This window comes from Antedon bifida, chromosome 10 (genome assembly GCF_963402885.1).
Source record: "Antedon bifida chromosome 10, ecAntBifi1.1, whole genome shotgun sequence".
NCBI lineage: Eukaryota > Metazoa > Echinodermata > Crinoidea > Comatulida > Antedonidae > Antedon > Antedon bifida.
The window spans coordinates 15,857,935-15,878,384 of record NC_136235.1 but is presented as its reverse complement, the minus strand read 5'-3'; the positions used below and the strand labels follow the sequence as shown (position 1 = coordinate 15,878,384).

Genomic DNA, 20,450 nt, shown 5'->3' with positions numbered 1-20,450 from the left:
CGTCTAATGTGTATATACATTTATATCTACAACTCATTGGCTTCCAGAATAAGTTAAAAAAATTGGGGGTCATCGTGCATTCTGAAGAGTTATATTAATTTTAAAAAGGCCTTATTTTTTACCATTTTTAGCACTTTTGTACAATTAATGTGCGCATTTTGTCATTTTTATTCTGCTCGTATAACGTTATTTTAAGTCGGAACAGACTCAAATTTGGTGAATGTACTAAGGATAGTGAGTAGAATACGATTTGTAAAAAAAATTCATATTTTTTAGGCATTTTAAGAATTGCGCACGCAAAAACGCATTTTTGCGCAGTAATTTTTTGAAACACGCAAATGGCCTAACTCATGCTCTAAATTGATCAAAACTTAATTTTGAGCTTTTTAAATTTTTAACGCGCAATTTCACGTGCATGACCTTGAAAAATGTAAGTTTTTATTTGTTAATATTTTTATCCTTCACCTGAAGTTTACGTATAGTGAATTTTATTGATATGTGATAAAGAGTTATGGAGATATGATTGATAGTGTGATTTCACAAAATGGCGTATACGTGACGTCACGGATGAGTGATCACGCTGAAAAGCTTATTATGGCTAAGTTAAAGTATTTGAAAGACATTGTGAAATTTTTGTGATCATTGTTATTCAACTTTTTGAGATAATTGTTAAACAAAAAGTGTACAGAAAGAAGAAGAAGAAGAAGAATAATAATAATAACAATAATAAAGATTTTGTACAATAACAATAGGTGATCATTTTATTCTAAATGATCACCTAACTAGAATTTAATTCGTCACTTTGACGAATTATAGGTGATCATTTTTATCATTTTATTGACATTAATATTTTTTAAACATGCACGTATGTTAACATACAATCGGAAAATGTTGATGTATGCCATCCTATTATACGCTATAGTACTGAGTTGTGCCTATTATATGCCATATATACATTATGTACAGTATATACTGTATATCTATATACAGTGTAGCATTAGTGAAACTACGGACACACATCATGTTCTAATTTTTTGGCACTGATGACATTATCAAAATAAACTTGTGGATAACAATATCGAAAGATAAAGAATTGAGCAATGAAATATAACAATTGGAAGAAAATTTGGCACGTAGAAGCGCGGTGCGCGCTCTTTAAAATTTGTATAACTTTGACGAAAGAGATGAAAAAATTGCTTTTTAATTTCAACTGGCCATATGATAACGTCACAAGATCCGATAGGCCTAATTTTTATATTAATTCATATCTACATTTAACCAGCTCTCATAAACATCAAGTTATAAACATCAAGGTCAACTTTAATTCAGAAGAGCTGTAAGGTATCCAAATATACGTTGTAGGTGAAATTATGTAACCACAGTTAATCAAATTTTAAGACGTGATGACGTCATCAAAATGAAAATATTGGCAACTCATGAGTAACATAATTGGTTGAGGTAGAATATGTTAAAAATTAAAAGAAAATCGATCACAGATAAGCGAGTTGCGCTCTGTTGAATATGGTGGTCTATGACAAAAGGGGAAAATCTCCTATTTTAAAAATTCATGTGGCCAAATGATGACGTCATACCATTTTGTACGTCTAATGTGTATATACATTTATATCTACAACTCATTGGCTTCCATAATAAGTTAACAAAATTGGGGGTCACCGTGCATTCTGAAGAATTATTTTCATTTTAAAAATGCCTTATTTTTTACCATTTATTAGCACTTTTGTACAATTAATGTGCGCATTTTGTCATTTTTAACGTGCTCGTATAGCACTATTTTAAGTCGAAATGGACTCAAATTTGGTGGATGTACCAAGGAAGATGAGTAGAATGCAGTTTGTACAAAAAAATTGTATTTGTTACGCCTTCTATGTACGCACGCGCAAAAACGTGTTTTTGCGCAGTAATTTTTTAAAACACGCAAATGGCCTAATTCATGCTCTAAATTGATCAAAACGTAATTTTGAGCTTTTTTAATTTTTAACGCGCGATTTCACGCGCATGATCCTACGAGCGCGTGCGTTTTTATTTGCTAATATTTTTACCCTTGGCCTAAAGTTTACGTGTAGTGAATTTCATTAATATGTGATAATGAATTATGGAGATATGATTGATAATGCGATTTCACAAAATGGCGTATAAATGACGTCACGGATGATTGATCACGCTCAAAAGCTTATTAGGACTAAGTTAGAGTATTTCAAAGACATTGTGAAATTTTTGTTATCATTGCTATTCAACTTTTTGAGATATTTGTTAAACAAAATCTGTACAGAAAGAAATTGTGAAGAAAAATTTTTTTTATATATAAAAACAATTTCACACTAGAATTTAATTCGTCACTTTGACGAATTATAGGTGATCATTTTTATAATTTTATTGACATTAATATTTTTTAAACATGCACGTATTTTAAAATACAATCAGAAAATGTTGATGTATGCCATCCTATTATACGGTTATACTATAGTGCTGTGCCTATTATATGCCATATACATTATGTACAGTATATACTGTATATCTATATACTGTGTAGCATTGGTGAAATCACGGGACACATATCATGTTCTAATTTTTTGGTATGATGGAATTATCAAAATAAATTCGAAGATGGCAATTTCGAAAGAACATGAATTGAGCAAATAAATATAAGAATTGGAAGAGAATTTGGCACGTAGAAGCGCTGTGCGCGCTCTTTAAAAATTGTATAACTTTGACGAAAGAGATGAAAAAACTACTTTTTAACTTCAACTGGCCATATGATAACGTCACAACATCCGATAGGCTTAATTTTTATAATAATTCATATCTAAATTTCACCAGCTCTCATAATAAGTTATAAACATCAAGGTCAACTTTAATTCAGAAGAGCTGTAAGGTATTCAAGTATACCTTGTAGGTGAAATTACGTAACCACCGTTATTTAAATTTTAAGACGTGATGACATCATCCAAATGAAAATATTGGCAACTCCTAAGTAACATAATTGGTTGAGGTAGAATATATTAAAAATTTAAAGAAAATCGATCACAGATAAGCGAGTTGCGCTCTGTTGAATATGGTGGTCCATTACAAAAGGGGAAAAAACGTTATTTTAAAAATTAATGTGGCCAAATGATGACGTCATACCATTTTGTACGTCTAATGTGTATATACATTTATATCTACAACTCATTGGCTTCCAGAATAAGTTAAACAAATTGGGGGTCATCGTGCATTCTGAAGAGTTATTTTCATTTTAAAAAAGACATATTTTTTACCATTTTTAGCACTTTTGTGAAATTAATGTGCGCATTTTGTCTTTTTTAACGTGCTCGTATACCGTTATTTTAAGTCGGAATGGACTCAAGATCGGTGAATGTACTAAGAATTGTGAGTAGAATGTGATTTATACATCAAATTTCATTTTTTACGCCTTCTAAGAATCGCGTACGCAAAAACGTGTTTTTGCGCAGTAATTTTTTGAAACACGCAAATGGCCTAATTCATGCTCTAAATTGATCAAAACTTAATTTTAAGCTTTTTAAAATCTTTGCGCGCGATTTCACGTGCATGACCTTGAGATGCGCAAGTTTTTATTTGTTAATATTTTTTACCTTAACCTGAAATTTACGTGTAGTGGATTTCATAAATATGTGATAATGAATTATGGACATATGATTGATAATGTGATTTCACAAAATGGCGTATACGTGACGTCACGGATGAGTGATCACGCTGAAAAGCTTATTATGGCTAAGTTAAAGTATTTGAAAGACATTGTGAAATTTTTGTGATCATTGTTATTCAACTTTTTGAGATAATTGTTAAACAAAAAGTGTACAGAAAGAAGAATAATAATAATATTTTGTACAATAACAATAGGTGATCATTTTATTCTAAATGATCACCTAACTAGAATTTAATTCGTCACTTTGACGAATTATAGGTGATCATTTTTATAATTTTATTGACATTAATATTTTTTAAACATGCACGTATTTTAAAATACAATCAGAAAATGTTGATGTATGCCATCCTATTATACGGTTATACTATAGTGCTGTGCCTATTATATGCCATATACATTATGTACAGTATATACTGTATATCTATATACTGTGTAGCATTGGTGAAATCACGGGACACATATCATGTTCTAATTTTTTGGTATGATGGAATTATCAAAATAAATTCGAAGATGGCAATTTCGAAAGAACATGAATTGAGCAAATAAATATAAGAATTGGAAGAGAATTTGGCACGTAGAAGCGCTGTGCGCGCTCTTTAAAAATTGTATAACTTTGACGAAAGAGATGAAAAAACTACTTTTTAACTTCAACTGGCCATATGATAACGTCACAACATCCGATAGGCTTAATTTTTATAATAATTCATATCTAAATTTCACCAGCTCTCATAATAAGTTATAAACATCAAGGTCAACTTTAATTCAGAAGAGCTGTAAGGTATTCAAGTATACCTTGTAGGTGAAATTACGTAACCACCGTTATTTAAATTTTAAGACGTGATGACATCATCCAAATGAAAATATTGGCAACTCCTAAGTAACATAATTGGTTGAGGTAGAATATATTAAAAATTTAAAGAAAATCGATCACAGATAAGCGAGTTGCGCTCTGTTGAATATGGTGGTCCATTACAAAAGGGGAAAAAACGTTATTTTAAAAATTAATGTGGCCAAATGATGACGTCATACCATTTTGTACGTCTAATGTGTATATACATTTATATCTACAACTCATTGGCTTCCAGAATAAGTTAAACAAATTGGGGGTCATCGTGCATTCTGAAGAGTTATTTTCATTTTAAAAAAGACATATTTTTTACCATTTTTAGCACTTTTGTGAAATTAATGTGCGCATTTTGTCTTTTTTAACGTGCTCGTATACCGTTATTTTAAGTCGGAATGGACTCAAGATCGGTGAATGTACTAAGAATTGTGAGTAGAATGTGATTTATACATCAAATTTCATTTTTTACGCCTTCTAAGAATCGCGTACGCAAAAACGTGTTTTTGCGCAGTAATTTTTTGAAACACGCAAATGGCCTAATTCATGCTCTAAATTGATCAAAACTTAATTTTAAGCTTTTTAAAATCTTTGCGCGCGATTTCACGTGCATGACCTTGAGATGCGCAAGTTTTTATTTGTTAATATTTTTTACCTTAACCTGAAATTTACGTGTAGTGGATTTCATAAATATGTGATAATGAATTATGGACATATGATTGATAATGTGATTTCACAAAATGGCGTATACGTGACGTCACGGATGAGTGATCACGCTGAAAAGCTTATTATGGCTAAGTTAAAGTATTTGAAAGACATTGTGAAATTTTTGTGATCATTGTTATTCAACTTTTTGAGATAATTGTTAAACAAAAAGTGTACAGAAAGAAGAATAATAATAATATTTTGTACAATAACAATAGGTGATCATTTTATTCTAAATGATCACCTAACTAGAATTTAATTCGTCACTTTGACGAATTATAGGTGATCATTTTTATCATTTTAATGAAATTAACATTTTTTAAACATGCACGTACGTTAACATACGATCGTAAAAAGCTGATGTACGCCATCCTATGACATGATGCATATACACTTATAGTGCTGAGTTGTACCTATTATGTACAGTATATACTGTATATCTATATACAGTGTAGCATAGGTGAAATTACTGGACCCACATCATGTTCAAATTTGTTGGTATGATGGAATTATCAAAATAAACTCGAAGATGACAATTTCGAAAGATAATGAATTGAGCAAATAAATATAAGGATTGGAAGAGAATTTGATACGTAGAAGCGCAATGCACGCTCATTGAAATTTGTATAACTTCGACTAAAGAAATATAAAAACTACGTTTTAACTTCAACTGGCCATATGATAACATCACAACATCCGATAGGCTTAATTTTTATATGAATTCATATCTACATTTCAACAGCTTTCATAATAAGTTATAATCTTCAAGGTCACCTTTAATTCTGAAGAGCTATTAGATATTCAAATGTATGGTGTAGCTAAAATTACACGACCTAGGTTATTCAAATTTTTACGCGTGATGACGTCATCGAAATAAAAATGTTGACAACTCATGAGAAAGATAATTATATGAGCAATCATATACAAAAAATTGAGCGAAAATCGGGCGCAAAATAACCGAGATGCGCTCAGTTGAATGTGATAATCTATGACAAAAGAGAAAAAAACCTAATTTTTTAATTCAAGTGGCCATGTGATGACGTAATACCATTTTGTACGTCTAATGTGTATATACATTTATATCTACAACTCAATGGCTTCCCGAATAAGTTAAAAAATTTAGGGGTCATCGTCCATTCTGAAGAGTTATTTTCATTTAAAAAAAGACATATTTTTCACCATTTTCAGAACTTTTGTGAAATTAATGTGCGCATTTTGTCATTTTTAACATGCTCGTATAGCGTTATTTTAAGTCGGAACGAACTCAAATTCGGTGAATGTACTAAGGATGGTGAGTAGAATGCGATTTCTACAAAAAAATCGTATTTTTACGCTTTTTAAGAATCGCGCGCTCAAAAACGCATTTTTGCGCAGTAATTTTTTGAAACACGCAAATGGCCTAATTCATGCTCTAAATTGATTAAAACCTAATTTTGAGCTTTTTAAATTTTGAACGCGCGATTTTACGCGCATGACCCTACGTGCGCGTGCGTTTTTACTTGCTAATATTTTTACCCTTGACCTGAAGTTTACGTGTAATAAATTTCATTAATATGTGATAATGAATTATGGAGATATGATTGATAATGTGATTTCACAAAATGGCGTATAAATGACGTCACGGATGAGTGATCACGCTGAAAAGCTTATTAGGACTAAGTTAAAGTATTTGAAAGACATTGTGAAATTTTGGTAATCATTGACATTAAACTTTTTTAGATATTTGTTACACAAAATAGTGCCCAGAAACAATAATAACAATAAAGATTTGATACAATAACAATAGGTGATCATTTTATTCTAAATGATCACCTAATAAAGCATTCATGTACATGCTACAGGGTAAAAAAATGATTTTAAAGTCTTTTTTTAATGTGAGATTATTTTTCTTTTAATAAGTGCTTTACAATTGCAAAATGGTACCACAGATTATTCTGGTTCTTAGAACTAGCCATGGTTGGAGATTTTTTTCATATTAAATATTCACACTTTATCTGTGGCTTTATAAGACACAATGTATTTCTCTTCCCTTGTAAAAAGTTATCCAGTTTTTGGGTGAAATTGTTTTCTTAGAACCAAATATTCATGGTTGTAATTTACAATTGTAAGCGTTAAAGCCCTCTACATGGTACGGTGGAACAGTTAGTAATAGTTCTCAATTGTACACATGCGCAACAATGATTACATTCATAAACCATCATCTTCAGCAAGGATCCAAACATACTGTTTTTTTAAAATTATTTCTAATGCATAGTTGTTTTAAATGTTGTCTTTTCATTCATTCATCTTTTATTTCGGAAACTCAACATATTGTTATTCATTAATATTATAAAGTAAAATAATGTTACCATTCATCATGAGTGGTGTACTTTTTTATACTTATAAATTTATCACCAAATAATTATTATTTATTTTAATTTGTTATTTTTAATGAATTGAATATGGAAATAGGTAATTGCCATAGGTAGAACAATTAAATGTTTAACAAACTGAAAATTGTTTGCCATTGCATGCATTTAAAGTGGGGAGGGAAACACATGAATGAAACAGCCTTGAAAAAGTTATGTTAATATTAACCCAAATACAACTACTTAAAATCCTAATATAAATTACAGATGTTTTTAAAAGTTCACATCTAATGGATTGAAATATGTTATGAATGCTAGCATCAGAGCAGAGTCGCTGAAATTATTCAGAATTAAAGAAATTGCGTTCATTAGATATTCAATAGCCGTATGTTGGATATGCATCACTGACTTTTAAAATCTTTTTTTGTAATGTAAGAAAATTAGAAGGTGAACACAGTTGAACATTTCTTTATTCATAATTAAAAATTATTATATTTAAATCAAATTAAATATTTCTTTATTTATAAATCTTAACAAAGCATTGTACAAATAAAGGCCATAAATTAAAAGGATTTCATTCTAAAATATTATTTTTAATAATTGTTAAAAAGCTTAATAATAATTAATTTTAAAAATATATATTATAATAATATTTAAATATTGTTTAAAAAATATAAATAAATAACCAATTTGAAATAATTATGAATTAATAAAAACAGTTAATTAAAATGTTATTATTAAGTTACATTTTCTTTTAAATTTAAATCCTTGTTCTATATAGAAATAATTGTATAGAAAAGGCATCTACATTAATTGAGTGGAAATATTTATAATTTTTATGAAGAGTAGTCAATATTTAATATATTTTAGTAAATAAAAATCCAAAAACAGGCATTTGAATAATGTTCATTTATATATTAATTATTTTATTCAATGTATAAGCAATCAATTCCTGTCTAAAAGTACAATATAAACAACATTAATTTTTAATAAACCTTTGAAAGTAAATACAGTAAGCATATTAATAATTAATTTAATTTGATCAATTTTGCAAGATGTTTATAAGGAAAACTGTAAATATTAATGTCATAAGTTGTGACATGGATTTTGTTAATGTCATGCGTAAAGGCTTCAATGTCAGTTTGTCTATATAACATGTAAAGCAAATTGGAATAACCAATGATATCTGTATTGCTTTTTGACAATGTTAAATATATATTCTCTTTCATATTTGCCAGAAATGGTGAAATGGTGGTATAGAAATGTTTACTTTTTTTAAAGATGGTTTTCTTATGCAATGTTATATATAGGCCTTTTTAGATGTATTGTTCTTTTATACCTCACCTGTGGTGGTCACTTTGATTGGTGGTCGCGCTTGTGTGAGTCACTACTAAAGTAGAGGGGAATTTCCCTCTTTTTCCCACAGGGGAGTGTCCGAAGGTGCTGACCGGTCGTGGGCGACTCATTTTTTTTTTTATGAATGTTGTCTGGCATGTATGTACTGTACATTTAAATGGTTACCAAACTGTCTAGCATCTGCTTTTTTTGGTATACTATTAAATATGGTAATTGTGAATAAACTTTGCGATTTAAAAAAATATATAACAAAAACAAATACAAATTTATTCGTGGAAATAAATAAAAACCCATTAAAATGAATGAATAAATATAGTGATTCATGCCACAAACGAGAAAAGAGAAAGAAACTGGTTGTTATGTTAAACCAAACTATTTATTAGTTATGTTGACTGTTTCAATATTCAAAACGTATGTGTTGTATTTACAAACCATTTAGTCTAGAACATAAAACTTGAAGCATTATCATAATAAAAATTAATGATGAGCTTGTTCTTTCATTCTTACATTATTTAATTTTATTGATGTTTTTATATTGAATGTTGTGTATTTTCAGGTTGATGACATAAAGCAAGCTATCCAAGATTTAAAGTCAAACAACGTTCGTGCGTTGGATCCAGAACCAAAAATTGGAGCTCATGGCAAACCAGTAGTCTTCCTACATCCAAAAGATTGCGATGGTGTCCTGGTGGAGTTAGAAGAAGCTTAGCTATTTATTTATTTATTCATTTATTTATTCTTTTTTGTATTTACACTCAATACACTACTTGTTTGCTTATGAACAACAATTGTTCACTTTTCTAGGACTCTGCTGTGTACTCAAATGTAAATAATTTTAGTGTGTTAAGCAATATCTCATCTCGACTTAATGTGGTAGTATTTTAACAGAAACAGAGATATTCTAAACACCTCAGTTTATTGTCATGGCTGTGTTTGCCAAACTTACTTGCAACCGATCTCTCTTCATTACTCCGATATTCCCTAAAAGTATTATTAATTACTTCTTGTTGGGACATGTTCAGCAAACAATTTCACAAAGAGTCAATGTATTTAACATAATGAGTTTTGCTGTTACCACTTTTGAATAGAGAGAAGTGTCATTCCTGTAACAGTAGGTTTAAAAGTTGCTCAATCTATTGATCCTTTTTAAAATAATTTCTTACACCTTGTAGAATTGTGCCTATGTCCCTTATATGTCAAACTTTCATCTCATTTCCAGCAAAATTAGCCTAAAAACCTCCATATTTCTTCACTCTTCCCTTCTTATCTCACTCTCCCTCCCCATCTCTATGTAATTTGTATATATCCATACCTTCCCTATGCCCTCCCAATCAACATAAATAAATGTATTTAAATATTTATTTTCACATTGCATTTCTATTTTTTGTAAGCCAACTGTTACTGCGGTTTTTTTCTGTCGATGAAAAAGTACCAAGCAAATGTTTCGATTTGATATCCACTCTTTTCTCCCTCAATATACCTTTATATAATTATGTTTAATAGCAATTGAAAATTATGAATAATATTATGATGGCCTGTCAAAGAGCATAAATAATGATGCTAAACGGTGATCTACGCCTACTCTCTCAAATTCCTCCATATACAAATTATTTTTTCAACCGGTTATGCTTTTCACTAAAGAGAGAGATATAACGATACTTTTGTTTGATTAATGTTTTAAAAATCATGAAAATATATCGACAATTTTGAAATACCGCCGAAAGTACAATTTGAAAGTTGAGGTGTTATCGGGGATTTGTGCTATAAATATCTTAATTGTTCAAAATGTTTGTCTATTGAACCGTCATGATCTCCAGAAACGTAAACGACGAAATCGGTGAAATGTTAGTGGCAAAACACAACTGATGACGACAAAATGTCCAAAAAAAAAATGAAAAGACTATAATAAACGCGGAATCATGAAACAATGTAAAATTTTTAATGCATGATAAAATAAAGTTTTATTCGATATATTAAATCGACAAATGAACACTAATTATTCGTGTATTTTCTTTTATGTCCGTATGTGCATCATATTTTAATCTATACAGTGAATTTAAACAAGACATATTTTTTGACGTAATCGTTTAATTATTGTTCTTTCTTCATTAAATTCAGCCGCCGACAAACGTACTCACTAAAAAACAATTCTTCATCTATACACACCAGAATTCACTCTTCCCTGATACACACCATTCCCCAAACTATTTACCATAGATGCCTGCGTTGCTATAGCCAAAACGAAAACAATGTTTATTGAACAGGTCTTACCATGGAACTATGGTCTTACAGACTACTGTCTGCATACATCTTATAGACTCTCTTCTCCCAGTCGTGCTTTGGTGTTTGAGCATGCCCAGTCCGATTTTACAAATTCCTATTTTGTCAGTCTTAGTAAAGCGTGGTTCCCACTAGCGACGCAACGCAAGGACGGAATTGACCAATCACAAGCGATGGCTTATTCGCTTGTGATTGCTTACTGTCTATAACTTCGCTTGTCATTGGTTAAAGCGCTTGCGTTGCGTTTACGTCCTTGCGTTACGTTCTAGTGGGAACCAAGCTTTAACTAAAGCTTCTGCGTAGTGCAGTTTCCTAATGCTTCCGTCCTCTTGAAAATAACTGCGCGCCTAAAGGCGTCGCGAAAACACTTATATCTGTATCAAATTGGTGGCGCATTGGTGCCACATTACTTTTTAGTGAGTCAATCTTCTGAGATCAGTGACTTGCTTTTGAAATCAGTAATGATACCACTTCTATTTTAACTGAGATATCATCACCATCAAAGTTTACCGATTGTTTGTTTAAGCGTGGTTCCCACAAGAGACGCAACACAAGAACGTACACGCAAAGCAAGGAGTTGACCAATGACAAGCCACTGTTCGAATAATCCATCGTTTGTGATCACTTACATTGCGTTACGTCCCCGCTAGTGGGAACCAAGCTTTAAGACTGAACGTTCCTCCCCGGATGAGATTGTCTCTTTCCGTGATAGGCTCTAATACGCAAACCTTTATACTCCATAATAATACTTTCTCTCTGTCTGCTATTTTAATCCTAATAATAGTTATCATTCGTTCAGCCTAATTCTTTAGCAAGACTACCATACTTTAAATACAAGATAACATGATTGGATGGGTTTATTATTTTGATATTGATTAACACGAATTGGTTACAAGACTAATATTTTGTACTTTGGATTTTAGGATTTTTATTTTGTATAGGATTTCATTCAATCGTCTTTACTTACTGTACTGACACGATAATTGTTTGTGACCGTTTATTTGATTTATATTATATGGAGTTTATTTTTATTGTTGTGTAGTAAATTAAACATACACCGTTTTATACAGCATGGACAATTCAGCTTTTTTTTTTTTATAAAAACTAACACCAGCTCAGTTGTTCTGTAAAACGTATGAATTGCCCTCCGGTTAAATACCGAATTATCCATTAAATTAAACACTTGTTATCACAATACAAAGGTAATATTCTTAAATATTTTCACGGATAATCGTGCCCAAAGCGAGATATTCCACTCTGTTTAACGGTTTTTTCGGAATTGTCCTTTCATCTTAATAATGGCCTACTAATAATTAAATATGAAAATGAATATAGGCTATTCGACTGAACTAAGACTCGTTGTATAATCTTATGATAATGGGAATGTGAATTATTATTAACGCTATTCCTATGTTAAAATTGTTAGATAGGCCTACTACTAAGAAAACTCTTTCATATAATTTTAGAAATCCTTCTGTTCCAGTTTCCTTCGTCAGCCTCAGAAAAATTTTTTGTTTCTTTTGCTGGTCCTAATTTATGGAATAAACTCGATGCTTCAAAATTCTGTTTCTTTACCAGCTTTTAAAGCTTTTTAGTTTAGAAAGCGACGCCGTATTTCGTTTCGCGGCGGAACGGAACAAGTTAGTGTATGTATCTTTACTCGACTATTTTTACGTGGAACCATCGCCTGAAAAAAAATGTTGTGAACAAGCCCGACAAAACATATGTTAAACTAGATTTGAACTCGTCACGTTGACGAGTTAGGCTATCGCCCAACGCATCGTAACACGCACATGTTATTTATTATGCTTAGTCTACAATAGGCTGCACTACAACGATTGTAACGAACAGCTGGAATGCATCAAAATCGTTTAATAAGTGTCAACAGTTGACGGTATTAGCATTGTAAACGGTTTAGTTGACGGTTATTTTTTATTTTACACCACTCACGTTTATTCAATTGTTTGAAAATGATGACCTTTTCAAATTAAAAAAAAAAGTTCATAAGTCTAAAGAGGAATTGTTTTAGTAATAAAATATTGAAAATTGGAAGAAAATTGATAACGTTTACGCGGTATGCGCTCTATTGAATGCGACGAACTGTGTCGAAAGAGACAAAATCCCTATATTTTACATTTGTGTGGCCATACGATGACGTCACAACAACCCAGAGGTAAATATTTTGCATGAATTCATATCTACAACATATCTGCTTACATATTAAGTTAAAAAAATTGGGGGTCACCAGACATCCCGGAGAGCTATAATCGATTCAAAATAGGCATATTTTTACACAAATTTGCATAAAATTACCAATTTTCAAGCGCACGATTTTTAAAGTTTGACGTGCACGTGTGTCATTATTTTGCATTCATAATTCATCAAATATGAAATAAATATATCATAAAACTATGAAAAACAATAATCAAGCGCAAAAACGGACTTTCTAGGCTGCGTACGAGCGAAGTGCGCAAAAGCGCGCGCGCAACGCAAATTTTTTTGAAAAATGTGAAATGCTTAAAATGTCCTGAAACGTGTAGAAAGTTGATTAGAAATTGATTTTGAGCATTTTTAACTTTCAAAGCGCGCGTACGCGCGATTTGACCAATGTTCAAAATTTTGCTGATGATACAGGAAGATGACCCTTGACATGAAGCATACGTGTGTCAAGTGGTATTTAAAAATAGCTATTGGTTTTCAAGTTATAGTCAATCTAAGAATTTCAGAAAATCGCGCGTAGTTACGCTACGCGACCATATTTTCATTAAACCAAAGTTTGTTGCACAACTACATATATACGTGCATCTGCTGGCCAAGTTACAACATAACTGCTATTGCCGTTTTTGAGATATGCGACCAACAAAAAATGAGCAGAAAAAATGAAATCTTTGACAATAACAATAGGCTATCGCTCTACAGAGAGCGATAGCCTAAATATTCGCGAACTTGGCATAGTATTTCAACCTTTCATGTTCATTTTGGTTGGATTATGTGTCGATTACGCTCCGTTATTAGCATTCGTCAAACGTGCTTTATGTTTAATGACAACTCGTGCAGTCACGTGAGCAATTTCACTCAATCCTGTCGGATTTCAAATGATTCTAGATGTGTTTCGTTTCCGTATCATCATTTCTTTTTCACCTACCTAGGGAGTTTTTCTGTAAATGGAAGGAAATTGCATCCATAATGTGTATATACACATTTGTTGAACAACTTAAAATAAACTATCGTTCGTGCTTAAAACCAGTGTATTTTAAACTGGTACTTTTGGTTACCAAATGTTATTAACAGAGAGCTACAGTTGATATTCATTATTTTTACCATTTTCTTCCTGAAATCTGCAAAAATATTAATATGTTCCTAAAGAGAGAACGTTGTGTTTATTTACATATTTCGATCCACGCTTTAAATTTTCGGCCTACCATATTAAAAGTACGCTTATGCAACCACAAATTTTATTTTTGACGATTTGTTTCATATTTACATATAATTACAATATGCAAATACACATTTTAAGCCACTATTTATCTTTTAACATTAATGTTTGGCTTTTATTTAAATGTGGTTATGTACGCCCCAGAGGCTATACAATGTTCAGGAACTCATATTAGAGCCTACGCAATTTCCAAAGTAATGCCGATTGTGACATTAAGTATATGTTAGTAATTGGTCCATTTTTTACAATTCATTTATAGGCCCTATATGTTTTTTTTTATGGAGAGGTTATCAAAGTGACCGAAATTATCAATCATAACTATCATTTATTCAATATTTTTATGATTATCCGCCGTCTAAAAAAAAATCGATATAATTGGCTCTTTTCATTACTAGTACCGGTATCCATATATCCACATAAAGAAAATCGTTAAATTGTTTTGAGTAGGTAAAAAATAAAACTTGTGAGATTTTGCCACGGATATTTAAATGGAAACGCGTATCTAGGCAGCATTCGGTGCGCATTATTTATCTTAATCACCAGTTATAAATGAACGCCTTAATCTCTTGCCATTCCGTGTGTAATTAATGTTAGCGTACTGCCTTTACGGACAGTTATCATTATAACATACCGAATGATTGCCAACCTTTGTAAAAGGGTCACGTTGAATATGGACATAATAATATTATTTAGGCTTGTAATTGACAGTCGGAATATATAAATTCGGCGAAAATTCAATCATGTTTGTACATGGATAGAATACATATACATGTATATGTTGATAAACTATGCCAAAGACGTATAGTTTACGTGATTCGGTTTATAACTAGTATTTATTGAGATTTTTGTTTAAGTATATGGTTAAAAGATTAAGAAACCTGCTCCTAACATGCACACAGACCTTACAAACTCGTTTACCAGTTCGTATGAACAAAAAAAATCGATAATGTTTTAGTTGTAAACTCAACGTGATAACGTTTTGTACGTTTGGCCAACGTGATAACGTTTTGTTCGTAAACCCAACGTGATAACATTTTGTTCGTTTACTCAACGTAATAACGTTTTGTTCGTAAACCCAACGTGATAACATGTTGTTTGTTTACTCACTCAAAGTAATAACGTTTTCTTCATTTACCCATCATGATAACAGTTTATCGTATACCCAACTTGATAACGTTTTGTTCGTTTACTCAACTTGATAACATTTTGTTCGTTTACTCAACGTGAAAACGTTTTGTTCGTTTACTCAACGTGAAACGTTTTGTTCGTATACCAAACGTGATAACGTTTTGTTCGTATATTCAACGTGATAACGTTTTGTTCGTTTACTCAACGTGATAACGTTTGTTTGTTTTACTCAACGTGATAACGTATTGTTCGTTTACCCAACGTGATAACGTTTTGTTCGTATACCCAACGTTGTTCGTATATCCAACATGATAACGTTTTTTTCGTATACCCAACGTGATAACGTTTTGTTCGTTTACCCAACGTGATAACGTTTTGTTCGTTTACTCAACGTGATAACGTTTTGTTCGTTTACTCAACGTGATAACGTTTTGTTCGTTTACTCAACGTGATAACGTTTTGTTCGTTTACTCAACGTGATAACGTTTTGTTCGTTTACGCAATGTGATAACGTTTTGTTCGTTTACTCAACGTGATAACATTTGTTTGTTTTGCTCAACGTGATACCGTTTTGTTCGTATACCCAACGTGATACTGTTTTGTTCGTTTACTCAACGTGATAACGTTTTGTTCGTATACCCAACGTGACAACATTTTGTTCGTTTACTCAACGGGATAACGTTTTGTTCGTTTACTCAACGTGATAACGTTTGTTAATTTTACTCAGCGTGATAACGTTTTGTTCGTTTACTCAACGTGATAACGTTTGTTCATTTTACTCAGCGTGATAACGTTTTGTTCGTGTACTCAACGTGATAACGTTTTTTTCGTTTACTCAACGTGATAACGTTTTGTTCGTTTACTCAACGTGATAACGTATTGTTCGTTTACTCAACGTGATAACGTTTTGTTCGTTTACTCAACGTGATAACGTTTTGTTCGTTTACTCAACGTGATAACATGTGTTTGTTTTGCTCAACGTGATAACGTTTTGTTCGTATACCGAACGTGATAATGTTTTGTTTGTTTACTCAACGTGATAACGTTTTGTTCGTATACCCAACGTGATAACGTTTGTTCGTTTTACTCAGCGTGATAACGTTTTGTTCGTTTAATCAACGTGATAACGTTTTGTTCGTTTACCCAATCCGACAACGTTTTGTTGGTATACCCAACGTAATAACGTTTTAGTCGTACACCAACATGACATCAAATGATGACATAGATATAAAAAAAAACTGATGACAAATCGAAACGATTGATAATAAATTCATGGTACATTTGATACATAAACCGCCTTATGGATTAACACGCATGCTGGATTCCATATCTGGGAATTCTCACAGGTGATGTAAACCTATAAATAATACATCGACACATTCTGGACATGAATTATACGTTGAATTTCTACATCTCGTTCCTAAGCTCATAACCATCGTAAATTGAGGGAAATAAACACGGCTATCGAGTACAGGCATGGATATCATAGTTTATGTTACATCACATGAGTTACATGTTGACGTAGAGCCGAGTTGAGGGGGGGGGGGGGCGAGTTGGATCGATTTCATGTAGCGTTACATGTTGATTTCGTGCCGATAGGACGTGTGGTCAACGCATGTCGAGGTTTCTAAAAATACCAAAATCTTGCTTTACATGTAGGCCTACAACTTCATTAATAGTATCGAACGAGATACTATAGGTAACTTCATTAATAGTATCGAATGAGATACTATAGGTTGAAAGATTTGTGCCACATTTTTGACGGTATAGTGTTTAGATTTTAATACATTTTCACACATGCCGCAAAAATACAAAAACGTACGGTAATAAGCATATTGATATAATCTGTTATGTATTTGTCAAAGTTTATATTGTTTATTAAACTCTTTTTAAAATAACGATGAACAATTATATAACTGGTGTACAGAAAATAACAAGATTTCCTTTGAGCAGGATTTGAACCAATGACTCTTTGTTTTGGCATTTTAAATGATTAGGAACCTTTATTGCATAATAAATTGTTGAATAAGGCTTTTCACTGTATATGCCTTGAAAGACCATAGTATAGTGTATGTTTAATGTATTCTGAAGCACGCTCGTCGTATAGAAGTAGGCCATAGGGCCCACGACAATCTTTGGAATAATAACAGTAACAAAAACGTGATATTCTATCGTATCGGTGACAGTGACCGAGATTCCAGTTGATGAAGAAACTCTGGCTGACCTGGCAAGTGATCGACGAACAGTGAAAGCAATAATTAAGAGCGAGATAACTAGTATATTAATGCCAGCTAAAATTAGCATTATTTGTGATTGCATATAGTGAAATCAAGATTAGTTTAATTGAGCGTGGATGATGTTAGTATAGGCCTACTAATAACGATCATCAGAACCAGAGGTTTGTTATGAATCCAGTTTTAAAAGTTGGTTTTTATGACATTATAACATATTGAAAAACTCTTTCCCCTTCCCTTCTTTTAGCCTCAATCTAACGCGTTAAATAAGTTTGTTTGGCGGTTTCTTGCACCTTAAGCGGCAGCTAGCGGTCTTCTGGAAGCATTCGGATGAACTGGATGTGCTTCAGTGGCGTAACGCAGAGGCCTGAGGTAGGAACCCCAAGTGGCCTTCCAACGTTGGAGACCTCGGGTGTTTTTAGCCCTTGTCGACATATTTTAATGCCTGTTTTTCCTCTGGACACTGCTCAGAGGCCCCCATTCGAGGCCCCTGGGTTAAGCCAGTGATCACCCATAGCAGTTACGCACGCCAATTCATTTTCAAAAGTAGCTGTATACAAATAAGAGTAGGGTAAACGAATTTATAGAAGCGTATTATCTATATACTGTAGGCCTACTTTTATTTTACCCGCTTCCACGTATGAACCAAACGTAACGATGTTACGTCACATTTTCATCCACCGCCGTGTGCTGATTTTTTTTTTACCATTTACTTATTAAAAAGTCGTATATTTTATGACCTTTTAGATTGATACAACATGACATGTATTCATGTCATTTCGTATCTACCAAATGTCAACTTAGTTATGCAATATGAGTCTAACGCGTGCAACTGATGACGCGTTTAATGGCGCGTTTGACGCTAACTTGTGACGTAATGATAATGGTCATAATACATTCCGCAAAACAAAATAATATTTTATTTTTATTTGTTCTGTATTTATGCATCATTGCGACCTTTCTGCTAACTCCGAAAGTAGTACTGTAATATTGCTTTTTTCTGACAAATTTCAGAACCGAACAAATCCGATTACTTATTCGGAACCGAACAAACCTGTGAAAGGTTGATTATGTTATTATTTGAGGTAGACCTATCTGTAATATATGTAACAGTAAACTCATCATTATCCGCCAACCGAATGACAAGCTATGCTCCAGAACTATCGAATCCCCGATCAGTTTATACGTGATCTGAACATTTTACCCGTCAGAACATCACCTTTGTAACAGCCTAACGCGATGTGATTCGTAAACCACCCGACAAGCGTGTAACTATGAACCTAGTCGAGACTGAATGTTCATGATAAACGAAACTATCTGCATAAAACGGAATAAACGGCGTAACAGTCCGCATTCTCTTACTATAATTATCAACCAAGCCTTCGTGGTGGTTAAATAAAGTTGAATTGAATTGCAATGAAATCCTTAATCTAGCCTAATTGTAAATTTAAATACTGTGTTTAATTCTTGTATACTCATTTGGGTTATTTTTTGTACAATAACTTGTCTTACAGTTTATTTTCTGCTGTAACATTATGAAAGTAACACCATTTTCGATGATTAGGGTTTTTTTTGTTTTGACCCTTTAAGCACTCCGTTTCTATTGTGTTTGCTTGTTTTGTGATTGTAAAGTTTCCAAAGGTATCATCCATGGGACAGGTCGTAGGATCGGTGGATCCAACCACATTAATCTGAAATTGAAAGTGGGAATTATTTTTAAATATAAACTACAATTTCTGTTTATCGTGTATATTGCTTAATATTTTAATAGGCCTAGACCTATGTGTTTTGTTTTAAGTAACATTGCATGTACATGTACATTGCTAAATCGCTGCATGACCTACTTTTAAGATTTAAAAGTCTGAGCTTGTGGTCAACGAATAACTTACAGGTACATAATTACTACATATGGTTTTTGTTGACCCTTATTAAGCGTTTTTATTATAGTGTTGGGAATTTATTACCGTGAACTTGTTAGGAAGTTGTGTATGCACGACGCGTCGTTCGGTTTTACCGAGTTTTTCACCAAGCCCAACGCGTTTCAATCGCGTCAGTTGACCAGGAACGGGTTGGATTCGGGTATACTGAGTTTTTCACCAAGCTTAAACGCGTTTCAATCGCGTCAGATGACCAAGAACGGGTTGTATTCGGTTATACCAGGAGGTATATACCTCCCTGGTTAAAATAGGCCTACTGAGTTTTTCACCAAGCTCTAATGCGTTTCAATCGCGTCAGATGACCAGGAACGGGTTGGATTTATGATGTTGTAAATGAATAATGCCGTTCATCCCAGATTAAAATGATTCATCTATTTGTGGAGTTCAGTTGACAAATTACTCATTTGTGAAGACTGAAATGAATCAAACTCATAGTTAATTTATGAACGATTGCGCCATGGCTATTTAATATCTTAATATTTCTTGGTGAAATCGGGACT

The 20,450-nt window shown here is 32.4% G+C and overlaps 1 protein-coding gene across 2 annotated transcripts in view; it reads left to right on the top strand.

The window, feature by feature from the left end:
- Positions 1-10,925, top strand: part of LOC144853916 (methylmalonyl-CoA epimerase, mitochondrial-like) — a 96,817-nt gene extending 85,892 nt beyond the window's left edge. The window contains exon 6 of one of the 2 annotated variants that reach the window (XR_013614460.1): positions 9,492-9,550. Coding sequence is in view for 1 of the 2 variants with exons in the window: in XM_078711783.1 (XP_078567909.1) it covers positions 9,492-9,644 (153 nt within the window). In the remaining variant the exon portion in view is untranslated. Of the gene's footprint in view, positions 1-9,491 lie in introns of both variants that reach the window. The other variant, XM_078711783.1, reaches the window with a different exon arrangement.
- Positions 10,926-20,450: the final 9,525 nt, after the last annotated feature.